This window comes from Monodon monoceros, unplaced genomic scaffold (genome assembly GCF_005190385.1).
Source record: "Monodon monoceros isolate NGI ecotype Baffin Bay Population unplaced genomic scaffold, NGI_Narwhal_1 Super_Scaffold_16, whole genome shotgun sequence".
In the NCBI taxonomy this organism is placed as follows: Eukaryota; Metazoa; Chordata; class Mammalia; order Artiodactyla; family Monodontidae; genus Monodon; species Monodon monoceros.
Genome location: NW_021703772.1, coordinates 69,885,900 through 69,912,808, shown reverse-complemented (window position 1 = coordinate 69,912,808; position 26,909 = coordinate 69,885,900). Strand labels below are relative to the sequence as shown.

At 35.1% G+C, this 26,909-nt stretch overlaps 1 protein-coding gene across 14 annotated transcripts in view; it reads left to right on the top strand.

Moving 5' to 3' along the window:
- Window positions 1-892: 892 nt before the first annotated feature.
- The window catches only part of SLC4A10 (solute carrier family 4 member 10), a 301,395-nt gene continuing 275,378 nt past the window's right edge, over window positions 893-26,909 (top strand). For 8 of the 14 annotated variants that reach the window (XM_029224937.1, XM_029224941.1, XM_029224940.1 and 5 more), the window contains exon 1: window positions 899-1,124. In XM_029224937.1, the coding sequence (XP_029080770.1) occupies window positions 1,077-1,124 (48 nt within the window). In that variant the 5' untranslated portion in view covers window positions 899-1,076. Of the gene's footprint in view, window positions 1,125-26,909 lie in introns of all 14 variants that reach the window. The other 6 variants (XM_029224936.1, XM_029224932.1, XM_029224935.1 and 3 more) reach the window with 2 other exon arrangements.

The window sequence follows — 26,909 nt, the reverse complement described above, 5'->3', positions numbered from 1 at the left end:
CTGATGAACCTGGTGGCAGGACAGGAATAAAAACGCAGATGTAGAGAATGGACTTGAGGACATGGGGAGGGGGAAGGGTAAGCTGGGACGAAGTGAGAGAGTGGCATGGACATATACACACTACCAAATGTAAAACAGATAGCTAGTGGGAAGCAGCCGCATAGCACAGGGAGATCAGCTCAGTGCTTTGTGACCACCTAGATGGGTGGGATAGGGAGGGTGGGAGGAAGACGCAAGAGGGAGGAGATATGGACATATATGTATACATATAGCTGATTCACTTTGTTATAAAGCAGAAACTAACACACCATTGTAAAGCAATTATACTCCAATAAAGAAGTTAAAAAAATTCATTGCTACTCTCAAAATACTTTTCTTTCCCTGTTATTTTTGTTGGGAAATCGTAGAAAAATATATTTTATTTGTAATAGTGTGTGACTTATCTAAGTTTCTGACAATTAAAATATTGAAAGTATCTGTGTGCCAAATTCTTATTGTCAACAATGACTTAAATGCTGATTTTTTTTTTTGTTAGTGCATAGTTCAGTCTCACTAAGACATATCAATTTTGATGTCATCTCATGTGTCTTTAAACACCCCAGGTACTCAGAGCAGTATACCTAGTAAGCCTATTGACGTCATCTTGTTTGAATTTTGTCTCCTATGGGTTTCTGGGAATAAAGTGAATTGTCTCAAAGTGTCAAAATCTGGCTGAGCTGGTTGGAGTCCACGTTGGACTAGTCTATATAAGAGGTTAGCATCTTATGAGAGATTCTTAGTGTCCATCAGACTTGCAGCATTGCAGACTGTACTTTACACAAGTAGCCAGGTGTGGGCAGTGATACCGGGCTTGGGAAATCTCTCTTACCGGCCCAGGGATCCAAAGCGTTCAGTGCAAAACCTGGCCAGCCGCCCGAGTGAGTAGGAGCCATGTGACTCTGGTGAGCTGGAGTGTGCAATTGCCTCCTGCTTCAGAGCTACCTGATCCGAATACTAAGCAGAGCGAGTGCCGGGCTGAGTGTAAGGTACTGAAGACACTGCAGAGAAAGGTGCTTATTCCAGAGGCATTACAAAGCATGGAGATTAAAGACCAGGGAGCCCAAATGGAGCCGCTGCTGCCTACGGTAAGAGACAACCTGCTGTCATGTAGATTAACAGCGTTTGCAGCAAAGCCTGTCAGGCAAGTGGTCTGCTAGCCAGGTTCAGCGAGTGTACTTTTGGGGTGGTGGATAGCTCCCACGACATACGGACAGGGGTCTCCTCCCATCTCGGGTGACTGAAATGCATAACGCAAAGCACATGATTTTTTTTCCCCCTTCTCAATATGGAAGCACTACCATGATGAAATGTCTCATGTTTGCTGCTGTTTGAAGAGAGGGCTAGGTTTAGCAGCAGGGACAGCTGTGTGTCTCTTTCCCTGTCTGTTACTGCCTGTCTGTCTGTTGGGCTATGCAGTCAAGCCCCTGCAAAGAAGCCCCCTTTTTATCATGTTTCTTCTATGGTAAATTTCCTCCCCGTGCCTCATCCCCCTGACAGTGAGGTAAGGGAATCTGCTGCTGTTGCAGCTCTAGAGATTTAGTCTCTGCAGAAACCAGGGGAAAGGAGAACTGAAGGACCATTTGTGTGTGTGTGTGTGTGTGTGTGTGTGTGTGTGTGTGCTGTCAGTTTCTCTCAAAGGGAAATGTTGTCATGGCTCACATACAAAGAAGGTATGTATTTTGGGGGGCAGGCACAGAATTCAGTTTTGAATATCTGAAATGTTCCTGAACTGTCATTTAGAAATAGCCTGTTTATCTCTGGGTCATAAGCTGCCTCCCTAGATCTAGGGTGAGTTCTTGGGCGAGTAGTTGATTTGCCTCTCCTCTCCACAATCTCCGACTGGCTCACAGACTTTGTAGTTCTTCAGACACATCCTTTCTCAGCCTAGAGCAGCTGATGTTGCTGTATTCATGGAAAAAAAGAAAACAACAACAACAACATTTTCTTGATGCAAAAGAGATGCCACACGCTAGCTTCCAGCCATCTATCAGCGCTGTCACAGCTCAGGACAGCAGAAATCTCCTCCCTGCACCAAACCAGGCCAAGGGGCTGTTCTCAGCTCTCTGTTACTCAGGTTGGTGACCCACCTTGCAGACTAGAGACTGGCGGCAAGCTGTCCGTTTCTGAGTCCACTCCTAGGCTTTGAACACATCTTTCAATCAAATCATTCCCCAGGGGGTGTGAGCAAATTCTGGGCCACTGTATTTTTAGGGCCTTACCTCTCCTGCCGGGCTCAAAATCTGTAAAAGATTCCAGTTTGCGTCCCGGAATTGGCTGTGGCTACTGAGCATGCCCAGTTCTCCTCAGGACGCCAGTCTTGGGCAGGGAGGGAAGCAGGGAGATGAGAATAATGCAGGAGTCACCACCAAGAATGGAGCCTAAATAAAAGGCAGGGGCAGTGTCAGAGAGGGGGAAAAAAGGAAAGCATGCCACTTAGCTTGCCTGCTTAAAAGCAGAGACATTTCTTTACAGATCAAAGTGGAGTTATTTTACAAAAATGAGACTAAAAGATTTGTCTGTATTCCCAAACTTGGATAGAAACATAGATTAGGATTCTGTGGGTACTCAGAATAAAGAGTGTCAAGAATGTCAGAGTATTATTGTACCCTAGATGAGAGAGAGGAACTACATACACAGGAATTGGGGAATGGAGATTTAAGGAAGATTAAGATATAAGAAAAAACTCATTTTTATGGGGAAGGGGTTTGGAAGTTGTCCTAGAAAAGCAGGCTGAAGTCAGTTTGATGTGGCATATGAATTGTCCCTTGTGGGGAACATTTAAAGGGTTTAGGACCAAATGAGGATTAACTGGAAAGATTTAGAAGATGATGACATTATTGGGCTAGATGGGCAATCAGTTTGTGGCTTAAAAGAGTAGAGAAAATACAAGTTTGGCTGGAAAAGAAGGTCTGCAGCAAGTTGGATGGACATTTTTGAAGAGTCAAAAGTGTGCAATTCATGTGGACAATGGCCAGCACAAAATAATTACATAGTTTAATGGCAAGAGAGAATCATGTTAGCAGTTCATTATAAGGAAAATAAACCTGAGAGGCTAGAAAGGTTGTTGAATTACTGGCCTATTTTTATACTTGTATAGTATTTTCAACTCCCCCAATTGCTTTTATGGCCTTTCTTTTTCCCCTCAAAAAAATCATGTTGAGTAAAGCAGATTTTATTGTCTTAATTTTAAGTCTAAGGAATGGAGGCACAGAGTTTGAATAACATGTCTAAGTGATGAAGCCAGAACTACAATATAGGTCTTCTAAAACTAGTTCAGAAAAAAAAGCAGTATTTTTTTAACATTGCATTATTAACCAGGCCTATAATAATCAGATCCTCGGCTGGAGTTTCTATGCTTGGAAGAGAAAGGAAGAAATAGTTTAGGGGTCTTTTTTAGAAAATTAATCAGATGATTTTGCAAGTAATAATGTGAAAGGCGCTATAGCATAATATTTTAAGACAAAGTCTTGTAGGTTCCAGCACTACTATTTACATGCTGTATAGTCTTGGGTGGGTGATTAAGCCTTAGTTTCTTCAACTGAAAAATGGGAAGGAGATGGTACTTATCTCTTGTGTTTTGTGATGAGTAAATAAAATAATCTATGGGAAGTAGCTGGTATTTAGTAAGTTCTCAATAAAGTTAGCTGCTATTATAATTGTTGATGGAAATACAGGCATTGAGATAAATTCTAAGTTTCAGGCTTTTATGAAAGATGGCTTATCAGTACTATTTGCTAAGAAGGAAAAGTGGGGAAATGGAACACTGGAAAACACTGTACAGTGGAGGTGGAAGGTGGGATTAATTATAGCTATGGAAACTTTGTGGTATGGTTGGAAAGCCATTTAGAAAGGCATTAAAAACCAAGATTAGATATGGGACAGAAGCAGTCAGAGGTAGGTAAATAGAGGAGTAAGAGAGAAATAAAAATTATAAGAATGGATAAGTATGCCAAATGAGTGAATGTATTAATCCTGACCTAAGTGGTAGGGTGGAATAGATTCTTTTTAAGCCTCCAATGTTTACCTTAATTTAATATACCTAAAGTACATCTTAAGAGTTTGTGTGAAGGAGGCCCTGACATGTTCCTTTTTCTCTCAGTCCTTTTTAGGGAGCTTTGGAGATTATTTTCTTTTGCTGGACAAGGCCTCATTGCATTTGTAGGCCCTAGTCACTCTAAGGGTTAGGACATTCAATTCTTCTAGGCTCAGAGTACAGCCTGGTAGCACCTAACTGTTATGTCTGAAGCAATGGAACAAGCAAGGTTCAGAAGATTCATTCACTTATTAAATGCCTGCTGTTGGCCAAACATGTTCTTGGTGATGGGGTTACAGCAATGAATAAGACAGAGAAAAGCCCTGTCCACATGGACCTCACAATCTAGCTAATCTAGAGATAGGGGTCCATTTAACTCTTTGAGAGACTGCTGTTTTCTCTTCAAATATTTAATCATTGTTATAAGCTCTTTGAGATGGGTATATATGGAGACTATATGTAATAGTAATGATGGTGACATCCTTACATCCTTTAGTAAGGATGGAATTAATCTTTTAAAAGTGTGAGCCAGGAATTTAGGATATTGCATATGACTTCAAATTTTCTGTTGACGGTCAGTGTTGAATTTGCTTCCATGAGTAAATAATCGGTCAATCTTTAAATTACTAGGCCATGGAAGAGGCTTCTAGGAGAATATTTTTAAAACAAATATTTCTATTTTATACCTTTAATCTTGGGTGATATGCAGTGGTCCATGTTGGATCCCTTCTAAAATTCAGATGTCCCAAAAGGAACTTATTTTAAGTCGAACTTACTTATAAAACTGTCCTGAGTTATGGAACAAGAGTAAAGATCGCTTTTTAAAGGTTAAAAAGTAGGTTAAAAATGTAGTATAGCATAGATGGTAGAATTTAGTACCGTTTAGAATGCTAATTCCAGATTTCCAAATGGCCCAGGTTATTGAATTATTTGTGAAAAAAAGTCATGAAATTTTTTATAGTATTGTATTAAGGAAAAGAAAAAAATGAGACTAAAATGTCAAAGTAACAAAAAGAGCACACAGGCTGATTAAGTCATATTGGTATTTCTATTTTATTATAATTTAGATTATAAAATGAATTTAAACTCATACTCATGACACATGGTAATACATAGGAAGCAAAATTCAGTATAAGAAATCAGTTCTCATTTCCACTTTCATGACTTGAATTGTTATTCCACAACGGTGAGTGAATATAGAAATAAATTACATGCATAGGATGTAAGGTTGGTAATGAGCAGTAGAATCTAGAAGCCTAAAGTGTTAATTTTATGCTGAAAATATTGGGGTCAGATAAGGAAGTGGGATAGTTTATGATGGAGGGTTACGAAATGTCTGAACTAAGGTCAAGAACTCAAATATATTTAATTTAAAAAATTTTTTGGCAAAAAAAAAAAAAAAGAACTCAAATAGTCAGAGAGCATGGTCAGAAAAATAATCACACTTCCAATGTGTCATTTCTTTCTAACCTTGGAATGAGTTGTTTCAGAAGTCTAAACTGGGTATAGATAGACTACAGTGCATTGCAAGATGCTTCAAGTGAATGGAGACATGTGGGTGCCACTCTCAACCCATTTCTCTATGTAGAGAAGCTGCCACTCTTCCCTTCTCATATCTCATAGGATACATGACACTTGATCATTTGGCTTTCTGTGAAGATACTACTTTCAATCTGTATAGTAAATAGTAGTTAAGTTTTATTTATTGTTAGATAAATGTAAATTAAAGTTCTAATATATTCTTCCACTTGAAACAGTTGTCTCAGATACTCCTTGGGGGTGTGTTGCTCTTATTCAGGAAAAGGGAATAACTAGTATATAATGCATCTATTTTGTACAATCATATATGTTTTGGTCAGAGAAGGACTGTAGCAACCAATTGGAGACTAGATTTTAGACTGACTTCTTAATTTACGGATGATGAAACTGAACATCAAAGAGATAAGGACATGTATTTAAGGGCAGGCACTTATACTAGTTAATGGAAGAGCTTGGTCTAGAGTCCCCATCTTGATTCCCAGTTCATCATTCTTTCCACTGTCCTGTTCTAGCATACAGTAAACAGATGAGTACTGAATTAAAATAATGATGGTAATTAGACAGTCTTTGTGAAGTAGTAATAGGTATTGTCTCAGGCTTGTGCTAAGCACAAATATCTCTAGTCTTTATGATAATCCTGAAAGGTTGCTAATATTATCTAGCCTTGACAGATGAGAAACTGATGCTCAGAGGACTGAATAAGTTACCCAGGTTCACATAGCTAATAAATACTGAGCTAGGATTTAAAAATATTGCACCTAACTAAAAAGTGGCTCAATTCTTTTAAATTAAAGCCAATTAGAAAATAAATAGGAATCACATTATAAAGTGGGCTTTCATATCTACCTCTTCAAAAATGAAAGTACTGTGAAACAAGGTGCTATAAAATGTAAGGCACTGTAGGCCACATATTGCATGATTCCATTTATTGAAATGTCCATAGTAGGCAAATTCTTGGAGACTAAAGTAGACTAATGGTTGCCGGGGCTTGGGGTGTAGTGGAGAATTGAGAATGACTGCTAACAGCTATGGGGTTTCTTTTTGGAGTGATGGAAATGCTCTGGAAGTAGATAGTGGTGATGGTCGCACAACATTGTGAAAGTACTAAACACCACTGAATTGTGCACTGCAAAATGATCAACTTTATGTAAGAAAAAGTAAGTTATTATTTAGCCATTAGCACTAACAGGGAGAAAGTTGAGGATCTAAACAATGCTTGTATCATTCATATTTATATAAATCAAGGTAAGGGCAAATAAAATACTCATAAAAGTTAAAAATAACTTCACACACACACACAAACACACACCGAGATAGTCTCTTCCACAGAATTTATTCTCTTTGTGATAATAATGCTGAGGTTGGCCAGGGTTTCAGCAAACTATCTGTAGACCCAGAGGTCTTTTGAAAATATATCTTCAAATCTGAGTTAATAGAGTGTATGGCACATGTTATGTGTAAGAGAGGAAGAGAACTATTTAACTTGGGTCAAGTTGTTATTTCTTCTCTGAATCACTTTATAAATTTCTCTTGATACTCTTTAAACTTTAACATAAGGAAAATCAAAGCAACTAAGTTTCTAAGAAGCATTAAAGCTTATTTTGTGTTACTAACATTTTTTAAAGTCATTGTTGGTCTAGCCTCATAAAATATTATGTTACTGTATGGTATAGTAAGTCTAACTACAAAGAAAACATCAATTATTAACATTTTTTTAAACCTTTTTTAAAAAAAATTTATTTGTTTTTTATTTTTTGGCTGTATTGGGTCTTCCTTGCTGCACGGCAGCTTTCTCTAGTTGCGGCGAGCGGGGGCGACTCTTCTTTGTGGTGCATGGGCTTCTCATTGTGGTGGCTTCTCTTGTTGTGGAGCACAGGCTCTAGGCACGCAGGCTTTAATAATTGCAGCACACAGGCTCAGTAGTTGTGGCTCACGGGCTTAGTTGCTCCAGGCATATGGGATCTTCCCAGACCAGGGAGCGAACCAGTGTCCCCTGCATTGGCAGGCAGATTCTTAACCACTACACCACCAGGGAAGTCCCAAAATTGTGCCATTTTACAATTAGCTGTATAAGGGTTTTGGTTTTGCACATTTTTGCCAACACTTGGTATTTTCTGGTTTTGTTTTGTTTTGTTTTTAGTAAATCCGTTCTGAGTGTGAAGTATGCTGCTGTGATTTCGATTTGCATTTTCATAGTGACTAATTGTCTTAGTCCATTGGGGTTACTGTAACAAAACACCATAAACTGGGTGGTTTACTAACAACAGAAATTTATTTGGCGCAATTCTGGAGACTGGGAAGTCCAAGACCAAGAATTGGCAGATTTGATACCTGGTGAGAGCCCTTTCCTGGTTCATAGATAGCCATCTTTTAGCATGTTCTCACTGTGGAGGTGGGAAGAGAGCTGTCTGGGCCTCTTTCATAAGGGTACTAATCCCAAAGGCCTTATCTTCTAATACCATCACATTGGAGATTAGGTTTCAACATCTGAATTTTTTGGGAACACAAATACTCAGTCTATAGCACTAACTTTTTATGTGCTTGTTAGCCATTTGTATCTCTTCTTTGATGAAATGCCTATTAAATCTTTTGCCCATTTAAAAAATTGGTTATCATCTTCTTGACTTGTAAGAGTTTTTTTAAAAAATATATTTTGGATAAAGGATTCTTGTCAGAAATATGATTTGCAAATGTTTTCTCACTGTCTGGCCTTGTCTTTTAACTTTCTTAATGGTGACCTTTGAAACACAAAAGTTTTATTAATTTTGATGATGTGCATGCAATTTATTAATTTTTTCTTTTACTGATTGTGCTTTTGGTGTTGAATTTAAGAACTTTGCCTAGACCAAGGTCACAAAATTTTTTTGTATGTTTTTTTCTAGAAGTTTTATAGTTTCAGCTCCTACATGTAGATGAATGATCCATTCTGAGTTAATTTTTGTGTATGGTGTGAGATAAGAGTTAAGTCCTCTTTATTGTTTTTGCCTTTTTAAAAAAATATATAGATATCCAATTGTCCTAGCACCATTTGTTGAAAAGACCACCTTTCTCCATTGAATTTTCTTGGCAGCTTTGTTGAAATTAAATCGACTATAAATATAAGGTTATTTTTTTGGATGCTGAATTCTGTCTGTTCATCTATGTGAATATCCTTACCCTAATACCACACTGTCTGATTATTGAAGCTTTATAGTAAAATTTGAAATCAGGTAGTATAAATCCTTCAACTTTGTTCTTCTTTTTCAAAGTTGTTTTGGCTATTCTAGGTCCTACATTTCCATATAAATTTTAGGGCCCACTTGTTGATTGCTATGAAAAGCCTACAAGGGTCTTAATAGCAACTGATTGCTTTGAATTTATAGATCAATTTGGGGAGAATTACCTTCTTGACAATATTGGGTCTTCCAAGCGTATATGTGAACTGTCTCTCCATATATTTAGATCTTTAATTTCTTGTAGTAGTGTTTTCTAGTTTTATTTGTTTTAGTTAGGACTTCTATGTACTGTATCAAGGGTGACACAAAAATTCCTGAGGTGCCATTTGTATAGAAGTTTCTATATTAAGCTTAGGCCCAATTCCAGATCGTTCAGAACTCCAGAGGTTTTCTCAGATGGCAAAAATGTAGTTTAATCTACAGACTCGGTGGGATAGAGTGAGAATGTATAATAGCCAAGGACTCTGTATAGTTTTGATTTAGTGATAAAGTTCTTATATTATCAGTATCATCAAGAATTGCTCATTCATCTTGAAAATTATGCTCTAAGGATCTAATAAGCAAGTTTTTAAAGAATTTTCCCATTCCATATTGAATGTGTTAGGTTGCTGGGGTTCCTCCAACATTTATTTGTACCTCCGCTTCTTCTTGCTTATCCTGCAAAACCAAAATTATTCAGAGAAGGCTATTGCTTCCTAATGACTATTTTTTTCTTTTTGACAATGAGGGTTTGATATCAGAGATGATGACCTAGTCAAATTCCAGAAAGCAAGTGCCATAAAAAGTAGTTAGATATATAGCAACTACTGTAAAACACAGCTCTGCTTATGAAGCACATTTAATTATCATTAGATTCATACTGCTTTCATAAATACAGTGGTGATTTTCTGTTGATATTTAAGCTGCTCTGGTAATAACCCTCTTCAAACTCTTTTTGATTTTCTCAGGAACAAGAATATAGTTAAAAAATGAAAAAGAAATGCAGACAGCAAGACACAGACCTAATATATAATATGATTTGTGATTTGAGTGCATACTATGCACTTTATGTTTCATTAACACATAACTTCATAGTATAAATGCCTGTAAAAAAATCTGATTTTTATGTAATTTTACAGAGCATCTCTAGTAGATACAAAATTTTGGTATTTTTTCCCCCCAAGCCTTAAAACCTTAAACTCAAAGACCACTTGCATCAGAATCAACAGGAGAACTCGTTAAAAACCCAAGTTCTGGGTCTTACTCAAGCTTATAGGCTTAGAATATCAAAGGGGTGGTGCCAATAAACAAGCAATTTAAAGAGCTCTCTAGGTGATTCTTTTTTTTCTTTTTTTTTTTTTGCGGTACACGGGCCTCTCACTGTTGTGGCCTCTCCCGTTGCGGAGCACAGGCTCCGGACGCGCAGGCTCAGCGGCCATGGCTCACAGGCCCAGCCGCTCCGCGGCATGTGGGATCTTCCTGGACCGGGGCACAAAGCTGTGTCCCCTGCATCGGCAGGCGGACTCTCAACCACTGCACCACCAGGGAAGCCCCTAGGTGATTCTTATGATCATGAAAGTTTGAGAATCTTTACCTTAAAAAAAATAACAAAATAAAAATTATGTCTTTGAATTATTTTACCTGTGGGAATGCTAGGAGACCAAATTTTGCAATAAAATAAAGTGACCTTTTTTTAAATAAATCATAATGGATTAGAAAATTAAGTTCTTACTGCCTGTTTTACTCATTTAGCATTTATTACATATTACATATCACTTTGCAATTTATATATGTATACAAAACTATTTTTACTTATATATAAATACACACATATGTAACTTGTTTCCTCAATTAGAGTGCTAGATTCTTAAAAGTAGAGTCTACTTCAGACAATTTTGTGCTGCTCTCACAGAGTCAAGGGCATGGAAAGTCCTTTTTATACATATCATGGGTTATTAGGCAGCAGCACTAGTAGGCACCAGTTGTCAAGAACTGAAACTCTGAAGTCATACAGTTCTAAATGTTCTAATTAGTGGGTATGCCAACTTTGGCAAGTTGCCTAGCGGTTCAAAGCCTCACTTTTTTTATCTATAAAATAGGGATGATAACAATAATAGCATCTACCTCATGGGTTTGTGAGAATCAGTGAATTATGTACATATTACCTACATAATTATGTACCCGTGCATTTATATATATGTTATACTTTTTGGATTAATGACAAAAATAATAGCAATTATTGTTATTATTGGCTTAATATTTTTCCTTTTGATTGAAAATAATTACATCAAAGATTTTTATACCTAATATGCATAATTCATTCGATCATTGACTCAATAATGCTTATTCAATAACTTTATTCATCTGACAGTAATAAGATGAATAATAATATAATCTGGTAAGTATATTTTTCCTAATTATAAAATTAATACTTATTTTTTAGGGTAGCTTAGAAAGCATAGAAAAATAAATATAAAAGAAAACATTCATTTTGCTATTTTTTAGCTCTTTATTTTGAGATAATTTTGTACCTAAAGAATAATTGCAAAAACAGTACGAAGAGTTCCTGTATACCTTTTGTCCACCTTGCCATGTTAATATCTTACATAACTATAGTTAGTAATTAAATCCAGGAAATTAACATTGATACAATTCTGTTAACTAAACCAAATATCTTTTAGGGTATCACCAGTTTTTCCACTAATGTCCTTTTTCTGTTTCAGGATCCCATTTTGTGTTCAGATATCATGTCTCTTTAATCATCTCCAATTTGTGAGTTACTCAGTCTTCTCTTATCTTTCATAACTTTGACACTCTTGAGGTGTACAGTCAGTTTTTTTGTAGATTATCTCTCAATTTGTGCTTGTCTGAAGTTCTCCTAATTAGATTGAGGTTATGCATTTTTTTTGTCAAGAATATGACCAAAATGAAATGAACCCTTCTCAGTGCATCATATCAGGGGATAGATGATATCTTATTTCCAGGGATATTAACCTTGATTACAGTTGGATTTTCCACTGTAAAGTTAAAACATTTCGCTTCGTAATGATATCTTAGGGGAGATACTTTGAGACTATGCAAATATCTTGTTTCTCTTCAAACTTTTGCCTACTAATTTTAGCATTCATCAATGAATATTTCCTGCTTATTACCTATTTATTACTGTGGTATTTGCTTAATAATGACTTCTTATTTCTCTCATTCTTTTTGCATTTAGAAATTAGAATTTTTTCCTCTAGGGAAGAGCTGTCACTTCTCCTCCATTTATTTATTTATTCAATTGCTTATTTCATATGGACTCGAAGATATTTATTTTATTTTATGGGCCATAACACAATACTCTCAGAATTCACTTTGTTGCTCAAATGGTTTCATCTTTGGACATTAGGAACTCCTTTCAGCTGGCTCTCATCATTTCAATATGTTCCCATTCTTTTTTTGAGCACTTTCTTAGTATCTGGGGCCATAAGATTTTCCAGGGTCATCTTGTATTTACCCTGCCTCAGCCCTGGAATCAGCTATTTCTTTAAGGAGCTACTAGGCTAAGTTTTGAGGCTATTTATAAATATTGCTAATTTTTTTTTCCAAAAAGATTGTATAACCAGTTTTCACTTTCACTTGAAGTTTCACTAGCGTTTTAAAAATGGTGACAATTCGCCTGGTAAACATTTTACTAACACTTTCTTTTGTGTTCCATTTCTAACTTTGTTTACCATTAGGTAGTGTTTTTCTGTGAAGTAGGTTTCTTTTAAAAATCACAGTTCAGAAGAAACATTGAACTATTTGAGAAATTCCTCAGTTTAGTTCACCTTGCTTAAGGTATTACTGAAATGCTGCATAAGACAATTACTAACATCTCTTTTATACGTGGCTCCCTTGTACAGGGAAGGTATCAGCCTCAAGCCCGTTATTACAGATCAGTACTAGATACCATTTTGGCCATGAGAATTTTCAGTCTTCTTTGAATGAATGAAGGTTCCTCTACTTCCTCAAAAGCCACAGACATTATTTTAAAAAATTTTTTTTAAAGAATGAAGTTAAGATCAGTCCAGGGACTTCCCCGGCGGTCCAGTGGTTAAGACTCTGCCTTCCAACGCAGGAGGTGTGGGTTCAATCCCTGGTTGGGGAACTAAGATCCCACATGCCATGGGGTGCGGCCAAAAACTTAAAAAAAAAGATCAGTCCAATTAATAAGGTGTTACAGGGTCTTATCCTTTTCCTCGGCCTTACTATTAGTCTATGATGGACTAGATATACACACTCAGATTTTATTAGTTGTATTAAGATGATTCTTATATACAGTACTTTCAATTTTTTCAGTCCTTAAGATGAGACTATCATTCTTATTTGAGCCATTTAGAACATTTTTCTCATCAAAACCGTGTTGAAGAAGTACTTGAAGATCCTGATAGATGGCAAACTTGACAGAAGTAAAATTTCTAGAACTTCCTATATATTTTTACTTAAATAAAACATGATTTGGACCCTGTGCATAATTCTCTGATTTAATAATTCTTTTTATCTTTATGTGGTTTGAAAAAAAATTAGTTTTTAAAAACTGGGATTAGGATTAATCTATTTAAAATCAAGTAATTTAGTGACAGATATACAACAGTAATTGTTTTATATTTGTCTTGACATTGTGAGTAAGAAAGTACTTTCTATTTAGGTCTTTAACATAAATTTCCATTATAAATGGTTATCATAAAAGCTAAATAATAACAATTCCTGAATATCAGTTCTCTTAGCCTGATATTAGAAGCTGTTTAGATACCAGTGCCAGTCTAATAAAAGAAGTTGGAATCTCCAGTACAGACCATTTCTGTAATGTAAGGTAACAAAATATTTTTCCAAATCTTTATAAGGACAAAAATGCAGAAATGGTGAACTTAGTACTGACTTTGTCCATTCAAAAATCAGTGATGCTTTCTCGTAATTCAGGGAATTCTAACCATAGTATATTCACTTAAAACATTGAGTCAGCCTTGAACCCAGCTTTAAAAAGATCAGCCTTTCACAAACTTAATTTTAGTAGCTTATAATTTCACTTGTTCTCTTTTATGACTTAAAAATGTTATTTCACTTGCTTTCACATCCTAAGCTTCACTATCTCTCTTAGCTATATCATTCAGTACTCCTAGCCTTTCTCATCTAAACAGATTTCTCCCATTTTTGTAGATGATTGCATGGTCTGGCATAGGACAAAATAGGCTTATACCTCTGATTCCCTAGAATAGTGATATATCTTGATTCAAAGTATCTAGTTAGCTCAATAGTTCTCTTGATTTCAAATAGACCAAATGTTTTCGAATGAATTTTACCACCTAATTTAATGGTTGCATTGAAGCTTTTGACATTAGAATCCGTTTTTTTTGGAAAAATATACTTTCCTGATGTTTTTCTTGGTTCAGAAGATATCTTGAAGAGGGAATTGAAAGCCTTCAAAAGCTTATTGAATCTCAGATTCTTCCATAAAATAATAATTTGATGATGATGTTTCAATAATTTATAGATGCATGTTTATATTTATCTTAAAAGTACCTGCATATATAGAAAGCAAGAAGCAAGAGCACTTGACAAAATGCAATTGAACTTTAATACAAGCGTTAATATATAAATAGTTCATATTGTTTAATCTGAAATTTCAATTAATTAATTTACATTAATTACATTTATAGTAGCCCTTATATTGGGTAAGAATGGAGGGGGTAAAGAAGTAGCTTTACTGTCTTTTAAGAAATGAAGCAAGGATTCTATGTCCTCAGGGAGGTATTGTGAAATGTTCCAATCATGGGCTTAAGAAATATTTTGCACTGCTTTGATCATGATGTCTTTGTGCATGTGATCTATGATAAAGGGAGAATAAGATCAGAGCAAATAAATAAGGCTCAAAGATAATTAAAATGATCTTTTTAAGTCAATAGTTTCAGTGTTCTGTGTTCGTTTATGAGACGGTCAGTCAGGTGCGGCCACAAGAAGAAACAGAGTAGAGGCTGAGGAAAATAAAATTTTCCATCCTTATCCAGTATTCTTCAAAGAAAAACAAACACACAAACTGAAAAAAACAAAAACAAAAACAACATTTGTTAAAACATTTTGAGGACTTTCTGGACTACAATTTGAAATGACCATAAGGTTAAATTAAGATTAAGTATGGATGGATCTTAATCCATCTAACGCTTCACAATAAGTGATTAGGCATGAGAGAGTAGAGACCATTTGATTTTCAGAGGTAATAATTTAATAATCAGAAGCAATCGAGGAGGACATTATGCTAAGTGAAATAAACCAGACGCAGAAATACAAATACTGCATGATCTCACTTATATGTGGAATCTGAAATAGTCACATAGAAGCAGAGAATAGGAGAGTGATCACCAGGGTTTGGGGAGAAAGGGAAATGGGGAGGTGTTGGTCAAAGGGTACAAAATTTCAGTTACGGAGAATAAATACTTTCTGGAGATCTACTGTAAAAAAAAGTGAACAGAATATATAAAAATAATAAGGTGGGAGCACTTTTATACAAATTTTGTCAATATTGAACAAAAGATATGATGATTGAAACTATATGTCAATTGATCAAGTACTGATAAATATATCAAGCCAAATTATGTATGTGTCTGGAACAATATGATTACAAGTGACACAGCAAAATAATGAGATAAAGAAAGATTATTAAATAAGTGATGCTAGGACACTTCACTATTTTGGAAATTAAGTTCAGATTCTTATTTTTACTTACTTCTGACTAAATTCCAGATTAAACATTGTAGAAATAGGTGTGTTGATCTGTGTATCTCTTTGGGCTATCAAGCTGTTTAAACATTAAAGAAACAGAAGATATATACATATCTATATCATGTCTGTCTATTGAAGCAATTGAGAATTGGAAGGGACTTTTATCTCTAAAAGTAGAGTTTTGTTCTATGTTTTATGGTCAGTCAGTTGTGGAAGAGATATAGGAGAGGCTTAGGAAAACCATGTATATTATACTCACAGGCCGTAGAGAGGGACTTGCTGCATGTTATCCAGGGTCAAGGGGAAGCACCAGGTTTTAGTCAAGTGGCAGAAGACAAGAGCAAGGAAAAAGTTGAGGCCAGAGCCTTTATTGGGGTTTCTGCAGGAAAGGCAAGTCAGGGTAAGCAGTTTAGAACTGTCCAGTTTGAATACTTCTGGCAGGCTTTGGCTATAGGGGTGGTCCCTAGTTGTCTGGTTACCTGTCCCTAGGATGATATAGGGCAAGAGAAATATTGGCTTGGCTGTGTGAGTTAGATAAGGAGGAAGTTGAGGGTATAGACTTGGGATTGGTTGGTTGCATATGAAAGTCATGTTTCATATGTTCTTAAGTTCTTAATTTTCTTTAGAATTTAGCTAGCCCTGGAAGGAGCAGCCTTTCCCTGGGTCTGTAAGGTACAAACAATACAGAAACTAAAGTTACCATAATTGGTTCTGTGATGAATGGATGTCAAATAGATAAATACAGAATCTAAGAAAACACAGAACAAATGGATATCCTGTATTAATCTATAAATTCTCTTTAAAAATAAAATTAAAAAAGTACTTGTCAGGCCAGGTGTGACCAACCCACTTTATCTACTGATACATCCATTTGTGGGAAGGATTTTGAGAATTCCCCCAATAAGTTTTTCTCTCTTGGTTTTATATGCTCCAATGAAACTATGGACTTTGATGGAAATTTTAGTAAAAATTGCAGATATATCAGTAATATATTTTTATATTACATAATCTTGTGATATTTGCCCATAGCTAATGTACGTGTGTGTATATGTATGTATGCATACGTATATATAACATCAACAAAGAGAAATATATAGGAAAGACAACATATAATTCTCATTAGCCTCACACTGATTTTTCTCCCTACCCTTTCACAAGTGGATTAGTGATTATTTAATGTTGATCTGACTTTCTAATTACATATTCCTTTCTGATAAGCCATTACAGTGGTTTTATATTACGTGAGTAAAGATACAGGAGTTCACCTTTGATTATTTTGGATAAAGCCTGCATAAGAAAACACATTGTATTGTTTGGACTTTGATATATTTTCAAGAAGCTAAGATTTTTTTTAAAAATGTAATACTCCCAAAGAATTTAGTGTTGGCTGAACATTCAAAATGAAAACCAAGTAAAGGAATTTTACGTAAGTCTGAGGGCCAGTTAAAATAAAGATCAATGAACATTTGTCAAATGCTGAGAATGTGTTTGGAAACTTTTTGAATCTTGTTCATTTTTGTTCACCTGAATTATATACAAAAATCCATTTAATATTAGTAAGCATTTACCTATGGATGAGGGAAAGAGACTAAGTTGTCATTACAGACAACTTCTCTGCTGCACGTGACTGTTCTATGAATTAAATCAAGCTTTTAAAAAAGTTGGACAGAAGCTTACATTACCACTGAATGTAATAGTTAACTAACTACATACAAAATTTAGTAATTGCCCAAAGTTTTCTTTGACAATTTTAGCTTCTAGTGCTAGTGACAGGTTTTTTTTTTGAAAGTCCGTGGTATTCTGTGATCTATTTGTAATGAAGCTAAACAGATAAATTGATTAAATTTCCATAAGAAACAGGTTCAGAATCAGGGTAGCAATGCATAAAAGTAAAATATGGTTATGGCTCATAATTAAAATGACTCTCTGTTTAGACCCCTTGGCTTAATCCCATTGAAGACTAGCTACACTTATTTTTGATATTCTTCAATTTGAGCAGTTAAAATTTCTTTAAAAAATTCCTTTAAACCAAATTGACTCTTAGGATGCAAAAATTTCTCTTCAACTCGTTTTTGCCAGCTTAAATTTGGCATCACAAATATGTGGGAACTATTTTGATGCCGTGAAGCAAAAAACATCAGACTAAATTAATAATTTTCATACTGTAATTCCAGATAGTGTGGAAGTCTTTATAGCTACACATTAGAGCTCAGATTCATTCTTGTACAGACCACTAACTGATTTGGAATTTCTATGTGGGAATCAAAAAAGATTGAGGACATGTTTCCAGATGTCTAAATAAGTAAGTATGTATTTTGTAATCAGCACTGCTGATAATGCTCTAAAATTTTAACCAGGATTTCTCCCTTGTAAATTAAATTAGTTGTGTCAAAATTGGACATAACCTATGCCACAGATATTTTTATCCTTGATATATTGACAAAAGCTTATGGAAAGCCTAGCTACTATGATATAAAAACTTTTCACATTTGTTGAAATCCTTCCTTTTGTCTAGTTTTTATATATATTATTTCTGGAATTTTCATTATCTTTGGTAAGCAGAATTTTATGACAGCATAATTTCTAACTTTTTCCTCATTTATTCATAATTCTAAAATAGGTACTATTCTTACAGGGTTGCATATCTTTTATGCTCAAAAATTTTAGAACAAACTTTTAAAAATTCACTTTTTCTGTAACAATTATATAGAATCGTATTAATTGAAGACGATTAACAAAATCTACTGTGGTTGTTCTCTCATTTGGAGAAATCAAATTACCCTGATTTAACTGGTTCCTTAAATGTCCTTGTAACCAAGTAGTAAGCAATATTTACATGACTATGATGTTTAATAGTGTTGTAATTCTTCAAACAATTGAACAAAATAATTTCAGGTATTTTAACATCTGTCAGGGCGATTGTCAAGGAACATACTTATTTTCATGTCCAAATTAGAGGTGATTAAACCATGAAGAATTTGAAATATTAATTGATAATCAAGAAGATATGTCCAAATCAACATACAAGTCTTATTTTTATGTACATGATTGTAAATTTTTGATGTTGTGTTTGATCAATATTTTAGAGCATTTAACACAAAGTAATTTGTATTTTTCAACTAGTATAGACATCCACCAAAATTTGAAATTAATTTCAAAACCAACTTAGAGTAAATGTCTAAATTATTTTGTCTAAGAAAAAACCTCTTGGAATATATCTAAGCACAACATAACTATGGGAGTGATTAGTTATATAATATGTTCCTATTAGAGAAAAAAGGAAACCTACGTTGATTGAGCTAAAATGAAAGTATTAGTATGACATTATTGAAATTTATAATAATTCTCTTGAAAACTTGTTCTTTTTCTAGATTCAGTTTCTTTAAAATTAGAATATAGGTAATTTCTATTTCTGGATTTTATACATTACAAAACTTCTTTCCATCATCCAGATGTCATATAGAGCAAACAATTTGGGTTAGAGGGGTAGGTCTAGTGTCATGGGCCAGTTCTTCACTAAGAGCACTTGTGGCAGAGCAATGATACCAACCCAATCAAAGAGCATGATGACGGGTTTTTAAAAGCTCTCCAAAAGTTCTTGTGCTAGTATAGCATCCATGCATTTTTCAAAATATTATTGTACCTATAATCTCATTTCTGTCTCCTCCCCACAATCTCTATGAGGTTAGTAGAGCAGGTAGCATTATTTTCCAGAAAATATAATCAAATTCAATCTCAGGTGGGCATTTGACCATCATGCAATAAGTTAGTGGCAAAAGCAGGACTAGAATTCAGATGGCTTAAATCTTAACTTGGTCAATTTTCTGTTACTCTGTGAAATGGCAGAATTCCCTTATAATTTCCTCAGGTGAAGCTGCAAGTGTATTTTCCGAAACAGTTTTCTTCTGTAGTACCTCGCTCACTAATTCACTAATTCATTCAGATATTTATTGAAGACATATGGTATGTACCATTGAATGGTAAGGACTTGGCTCAGCTGATTTCAGTTTTCCATTAAGCTTGGTACTTCCTTGGTAAGAACTTTGAAGGGATGATTGTGATATTTATTGGAGTACTGTTATTGCTGAGACTCTAATAATTGATAAGTAGGACTAAAATGTTCTTAAAAACAAGAAATTCCTAAAGCTTCAAAAATTAATGTAATTTCCTTTAAAAAATATAGAGGCTAAGGTTTCAGTTGATCACCACCCTGAATGCTTGTCCCCCTCCATTCTTCACAGAATTAACCTCTGTTTTCAGTTTGGTGAGTATGCTTCCAGACATGGCATGTACCCATAGATAATATATGACATTGTGAGTGTTTCTAAAAATGGCATCATACTCTTGCTTTGTAAACTGCTTTTTTAAAATTTAAGCAGTATGTTTTGGAAATCTATACATGTTAGATAATTGACCTACTACATTGTTTATCTGTTGCATATTTCATAGTCTAGGTAACCATTTCCTATTATGGGCATACAGGTTGTTTTCAATTTATCTTCCCTTTATAAACAATGCCACAGTAAAATATTTATATATGTACTCTAGAGTACATGTACTCTAGAGTAGATATGGAGATGCCTGATAGCATTAAAATTTTTAACAGATGCTGAGAAAATTACCCTCCAAATTGGCTGATCCAATTCTTAGGTAGACTTTGAAATTTTTTTTTTAACCCATGCCTTCTCCCAAATGCGATATTGTATAAAAAGTTGTTTTTTGCTAAGCTAATGGATGAAAAACAATTTGTGATAAAGTAAAATATTTTCATTTCCTTAGAATATTTTTATCCAGCCTATGAGATTTTTTTGTTAACCCTCACCTTCTTTCAAACATGATATTATAAAAAAATTATTTTGCCAATCTAATGGATAAAAAACAATACCTGATTATTTAAAAAATATTTCCTTTGAATATATTTTCACGTTTATTGTCCATTTCTTCTTCTATGAATTACCTATTCATATTGTTTGTCCACTTAAAAACAGACTATCTTCTGTCACTGTTTGCAGATGACATGATACTATACATAGAGAATCCTAAAGATGCTACCAGAAAACTACTAGAGCTAATCAATGAATTTGGTAAAGCAGCAGGATACAAAATTAATGCACAGAAATCTCTTGCATTACTATACACTAATGATGAAAAATCTGAAAGTGAAATTAAGGAAACACTTCCATTTACCATTGCAACAAAAAGAATAAAATACCTAGGAAGAAACCTACCTAAGGAGACAAAAGACCTGTATGCAGAAAACTATAAGACACTGATGAAAGAAATTAAAGGTGATACAAATAGATGGAGAGATATACCATGTTCTTGGATGGAAGAATCAACATTGTGAAAATGACTCTACTACTCAAAGCAATCTACAGATTCAATGCAATCCCTATCAAACTACCAGTAGCATTTTTCACAGAACTAGAACAAAAAATTTCACAATTTATATGGAAACACAACAGACCCTGAATAGCCAAAGCAATCTTGAGAAAGAAAAACGGAGCTGGAGGAATTGGGCTCCCTGACTTCAGACTATACTACAAAGCTACAGTAATCAAGACAGTATGGTACTGGCACAAAAACAGAAATATAGATCAATGGAATAGGATAGAAAGCCCAGAGGTAAACCCACGCACATATGGTCACCTTATCTTTGATAAAGGAGGCAAGAATATACAGTGGAGAAAAGACAGCCCCTTCAATAAGTGGTGTTGGGAAAACTGGACAACTACATGTAAAAGAATGAAATTAGCACACTTCCTAACACCATACACAAAAATAAACTCACAATGGATTAAAGACCTAAATGTAAGGCCAGACTGTCAAACTCTTAGAGGAAAACATAGGCAGAACACTCTATGACATAAATCACAGCAAGATCCTTTTTGACCTACCTCCTAGGGAAATGGAAATAAAAACAAAAATAAACAAATAGGCGGGCTTCCCTGGTGGCGCAGTGGTTGAGAGTCCGCCTGCCGATGCAGGGGACACAGGTTCGCGCCCTGGTCCGGGAAGATCCCACATGCCGCGGAGCAGCTGGGCCCGTGAGCCATGGCCACTGAGCCTGTGCGTCCAGAGCCTGTGCTCCACAATGGGAGAGGCCACAACAGTGAGAGGCCCGTGTACCGCAAAAAATAAATAAATAAATAAACAAATAGGACCTAATGAAACTTAAAAGCTTTTGCACAGCAAAGGAAACCATAAACAAGACCAAAAGACAACCCTCAGAATGGGAGAAAATATATGCAAATGAAGCAACTGACAAAGGATTAATCTCCAAAATTTACAAGCAGCTCAATATCAAAAAAACAAACAACCCAATCCAAAAAAGGGCAGAAGACCTAAATAGACATTTCTCCAAAGAAGATATACAGATTGCCAACAAACACATGAAAGGATGCTCAACATCACTAATCATTAGAGAAATGCAAATCAAAACTACAATGAGGGGCTTCCCTGGTGGCGCAGTGGTTGAGAATCCTCCTGCCGATGCAGGGGACACAGGTTCGTGTCCCGGTCTGGGAAGATCCCACATGCCGCGGAGCGGCTAGGCCCGTGAGCCATGGCCGCTGAGCCTGCAGTATCCGGAGCCTGTGCTCCGCAACGGGAGAGGCCACAACAGTGAGAGGCCCGCGTACCGAAAAAAAAGCAAAAAAACTAGAATAAGGTATCACCTCACACCAATCAGAATGTCCATCATCAAATAATCTACAAACAATAAATGCTGGAGAGGGTGTGGAGAAAAGGGAACCCTCTTGCACTGTTGGTGGGAATGTAAATTGATACAGCCACTATGGAGAATGGTATGGAGGTTCCTTAAAAAACTAGAAATAGAACTACCATACGACCCAGAAATCCCATTACTGGGCATATACCTTGAGAAAACCATAATTCAAAAAGAGTCATGTACCACAATGTTCATTGCAGCTTTATTTACAATAGCCAGGACATGGAAGCAACCTAAGTGTCCATCGACAGATGAATGGATACACAACATGTGGCACATATATACAATGGAATATCACTCAGCCATAGAAAGAAACGAAATTGAGTTATTTGTAGTGAGGTGGATGGACCTAGAGTCTGTCATACAGAGTGAAGTAAGTCAGAAAGAGAAAAACAAATACCATATGCTAACACATATACATGGAATCAAAAAAAAAAAAAGTCATGAGGAACCTAGGGGCAGGACAGGAATAAAGACGCATACCTACTAGAGAATGGACTTGAGGACACGGGGAGGGGAGAGGGTAAGCTGGGACAAAGTGAGAGAGTGGCATGGACATATATACACCAAATGTGAAACAGATAGCTAGTGGGAAGCAGCCACATAGCACAGGGAGATTAGCTCGGTGGCTTGTGACCACCTAGAGGGGTGGGATAGGGAGGGTGGGAGGGAGAAGCAAGAGGGAGGGGATATGGGGATATATGTGTACGTATAGCTGATTGACTTTGTTATAAAGCAGAAACTAACACACCATTGTAAATCAATTTTACTCCAATAAAGATGTTAAGAAAAAAAGCCTGTTTTTTTCATGTAGATTTTTATAGAATTCTTATGGAGTCTAATATTTGTCTGTTAATTACATTATACATTTTATTTTTCAGGTTTTGCCTGTTTATTTGTGGTATTCTTTCCATAGAAGTGTTTCATTGTGAGGTAGTCAAATTGATTAATCTTTTCATGTGTCAACTTTTTCTTTTTGTATTTTACTCAAGTTCATAAGTATATTTTCCTATATATATATTATTTAAAATTAGTTTTTGATCTTTAACTTAAGTAGACTTTTTTGGTAGTGATTCAAAACCTAATGAATTTTAAAAAGTAGCCATTTTATTTTGGAATAAATTGAGATTTATAGGAAAGATGCAGAGATGCGGAGTCCCCATATACCCTTTACCCAGTTTCCTCTAATATTAACATCATAAGTGGTACATTTGTCAAAACTAATAAATTAACATCAGCATATTCATTTCAACTATACTTCAAACTCTATTCAAGTTTCACCATTTTATCCACTTATGCTCTTTTTCTGTTCTGGGATCTCATCCAGGATACCACATTGCATTTACTATTCATGTCTCCTTAGTCTCTTCTGTCTGTGATAGTTTCTCTCTTTCCTCATTTTTCATGACCTTGATAGTTTTGAAGAAAATTAAACACGTATTTTCTAGAATGCCCTTCAGTTTGCTTTGTCTGATGTTTTTCTTGTAATTAGACTGGGGTTATGTGGTTTTGGGAACGTTACCACAGAAGTGAAGTGCTTTTCTCATTACATCATACAGGTGGTACATGATATCAACTTGAGTTATCACTGTTGATGTTAACCTTGATCACTTGATTAAAGTAATATCTGCCAGGTTTTCTTCATTGTAAAGTTACTGCCTTATTCTTTCCATACTCTATTCTTTGGAAGCAAGTCATTAAGTCCAGTCCACATTCAAGGAGAGAGGAAGTTCTACCCTCTGGAAGGGAGTAAGTATTTACATACATTACTTGAAATTCTTCTGTAAGAAAGATTTATCCTTCTCTCCCATTTATCTACTTATCCAATCATTTATTTATATCAATATGGACTCACGCATAGTTATTTTATTCATTGGATTATAATCCAATACTATGTTATTTATTTTTTTGTGCAAATTGTTCCAGCATGGCTATTGGGAATTTTCAGTTTGGCACCTAATAACTATTTTTTATTGTTCTTTTGAGGGATCATGTTGAATTAAAGGGAAAAGACATATACATGGCATGGATTAAAAAAACTCAAAAGTAATAATATAAACAAATATACTTATTTTTCCAACATATTGACCTTTTGCTTTGAAAATACCTAGGACTTAAAGTGATATAGGACATTTCATTTCTCATGGTTCTTTTGTATTTTGATGCCTCTTTATAAAGTTGTTTCAACTTATTACTGTCTAATTATATTTTAGTGGCAGAGTATTAAATAGTGAATGACTTGTCCACTATATATAAAGGTGGGTAAATTAAATTTAAAATATTGGGTTTCCCTGGTGGCGCGGTGGTTGAGAGTCCGCCTGGCGATGCAGGGGACACGGTTTCGTGCCCTGGTCCGGGAAGATCCCACATGCCGCGGAGCGTCTAGTCCCGTGAGCCACGGCTGCTGAGCCTGCGCGTCCGGAGCCTGTGCTCTGCAATGGGAAAGGCCACAGCAGTGAAAAGCCCGCGTAATGCAAAAAAAAAAAAAATTTAAAATATTCACAAACAAGAAATATAGGAAACAATTTTGCCTATCAATTGCAAAATGTTGTTTTTAAATAAGTGAAGGTGTGTAGAATATATTAAAACAAAACTGACCGCTACTTAACAATTACTTATTAAGAATTTTTTGAAAATGTCTTATCTTTGAAACTGCATTCTAATAATAAGTATAAAATAAAAGTATAACACATAAAATTAAATAACATATTTTTACATAAAAGTGGTGACTTTAAAATACTGTTTGGTGCATGAGTCATCTGTCATTCAAAAATTCCTAACTTGATGCTAATATTCAAGCCAATAGAACTTAGACCTCAGAATTAGAACATTCTTTTGTAAGAATTTTTTAAAAATATAATTTGCTTTATAAATATATTGTGAAATGCATACGTATTCTTAGTTAATATGGGTGTCTATTTAGTTTCATATGATGAAAACCAAAACTCATTTAAAATAAAAATTGATAATGGTATGGGCTTAAAAATTGGTAACCTGAACATGAAAAATACATATAGTGTGACCAAATTTACAAAGATTTATAATATTCTGGATTCTAAGATATAACATTTCACATGATATTCAAGAAGTATTTGATGATCTCTCTTTCTACTTCAAACAGTAAATCTATCATTATTAAATGTTATCTAATAAGTGTTGCAAGCTATAATAATAAAAACAACAATAAATTTGCAGCATATAGAGTTAATGATGTTACCCTCTGAATATTTTTTGTTATTAATTAATCTATATGGTCACTGGGTGGGAAGATAAAGGACTCTGTTTTAGCTTACTCTGAACCTCAGTTTATCTATCTGAAAAATAGAGATCTAATAACAACTATTTTGCATGGGTTTTGTAGGTATTAATGAGATAAGGTATTAGAAACATCTGGCATTAAGCCTGGCACATAAAAATAGATCCACAAATATTAATTCCTTCCTTTTCTGCTATACCATACAAAATTTATAAAAATAAAATGTTTTATAGTCTGTTGATCCAGATTTTTTTGAGAGTTAAGCTATTAGTTGAGTAAAGTTATTTATAATATATTGCTTATATTTGATCTATTTAGATCACTATGGATACTTACAATGAATCAATAAAAACAAAAATTTTATAGGCGTTATTATTTATTTTTACAATGGGGCAGATGTTCATAATTGGCTGGGAACATGTTTTATCAAGAAATTATAACAACCACTTTTTGTTAAATAAGATATTGCCAACTAAAGAATGTCACTCACCATCCAGCTCTACAAGGATTAGGTCATTAGCCACTGCAGGAGCTGACCTTTAACACGCCCTGAAAGGAGTTTAGGGTGGAGATCAGGGATGAGGCACTCTGTGCTCTGGGAAAAGCTGGCAGAACAGGCATTTAGATTGTTAGATATTTTCGGGAGAAAATTTTATGAACCCAATTTCTTATGTCTTCTCATAACTAGAAAAACTCAGTAATGGAGACATCTGCTCCTCATGACTAGCAGCAACCTTCTACTGAGATGTGTGCTTGACTGCACGTATTCCCTTCACCAAAATCATATATGCACTGACCTCCCCCACTGCCTCTTTGGAGCAGTTCCTCAGAGAAACAGCCTAAATGAAAGGCTGTCTCCCAGGCTATAGTCCTCAGTAAGCCCCAAATAAAACTGAACTCATAGCTCTCAGGTTGTGTGTTTTATTTTTTTTCCCAGTTGACAATATGAAGATAGGCATTTATGGTAGATTTGATAAATTTATTAAAGCGCTTTCTGTTATTAGGAGATTATTACCATGGGAAGCAAATAAGATTTTTCCATGAAATTAAAGAGCAAGCTTAAAAAACTAAAATAGGAAATTATAATAGACATGGGACCAAGATGCAATCCTCTGGGCAATGACAGTAAATGACAGAGTATTTTACTTGTTAATAACATTCCTTTTTTTTTTTTTTCTATTTATGGTGAGCTCATGCCATAATTATATTTTTTCTTTCCCTGCAAGCAATGTGTGTCTTTTAGATGTTAACTGACTTGTTAGTTTAGGAGATGGTCACTGTCCTCAACATATGTTTACATTTCTTTTAGGTTATCTGATTTGTTGACATATAATTATTTATAGTAGTGTCTTATGATCCTATGTATTTATGTAGTATCAG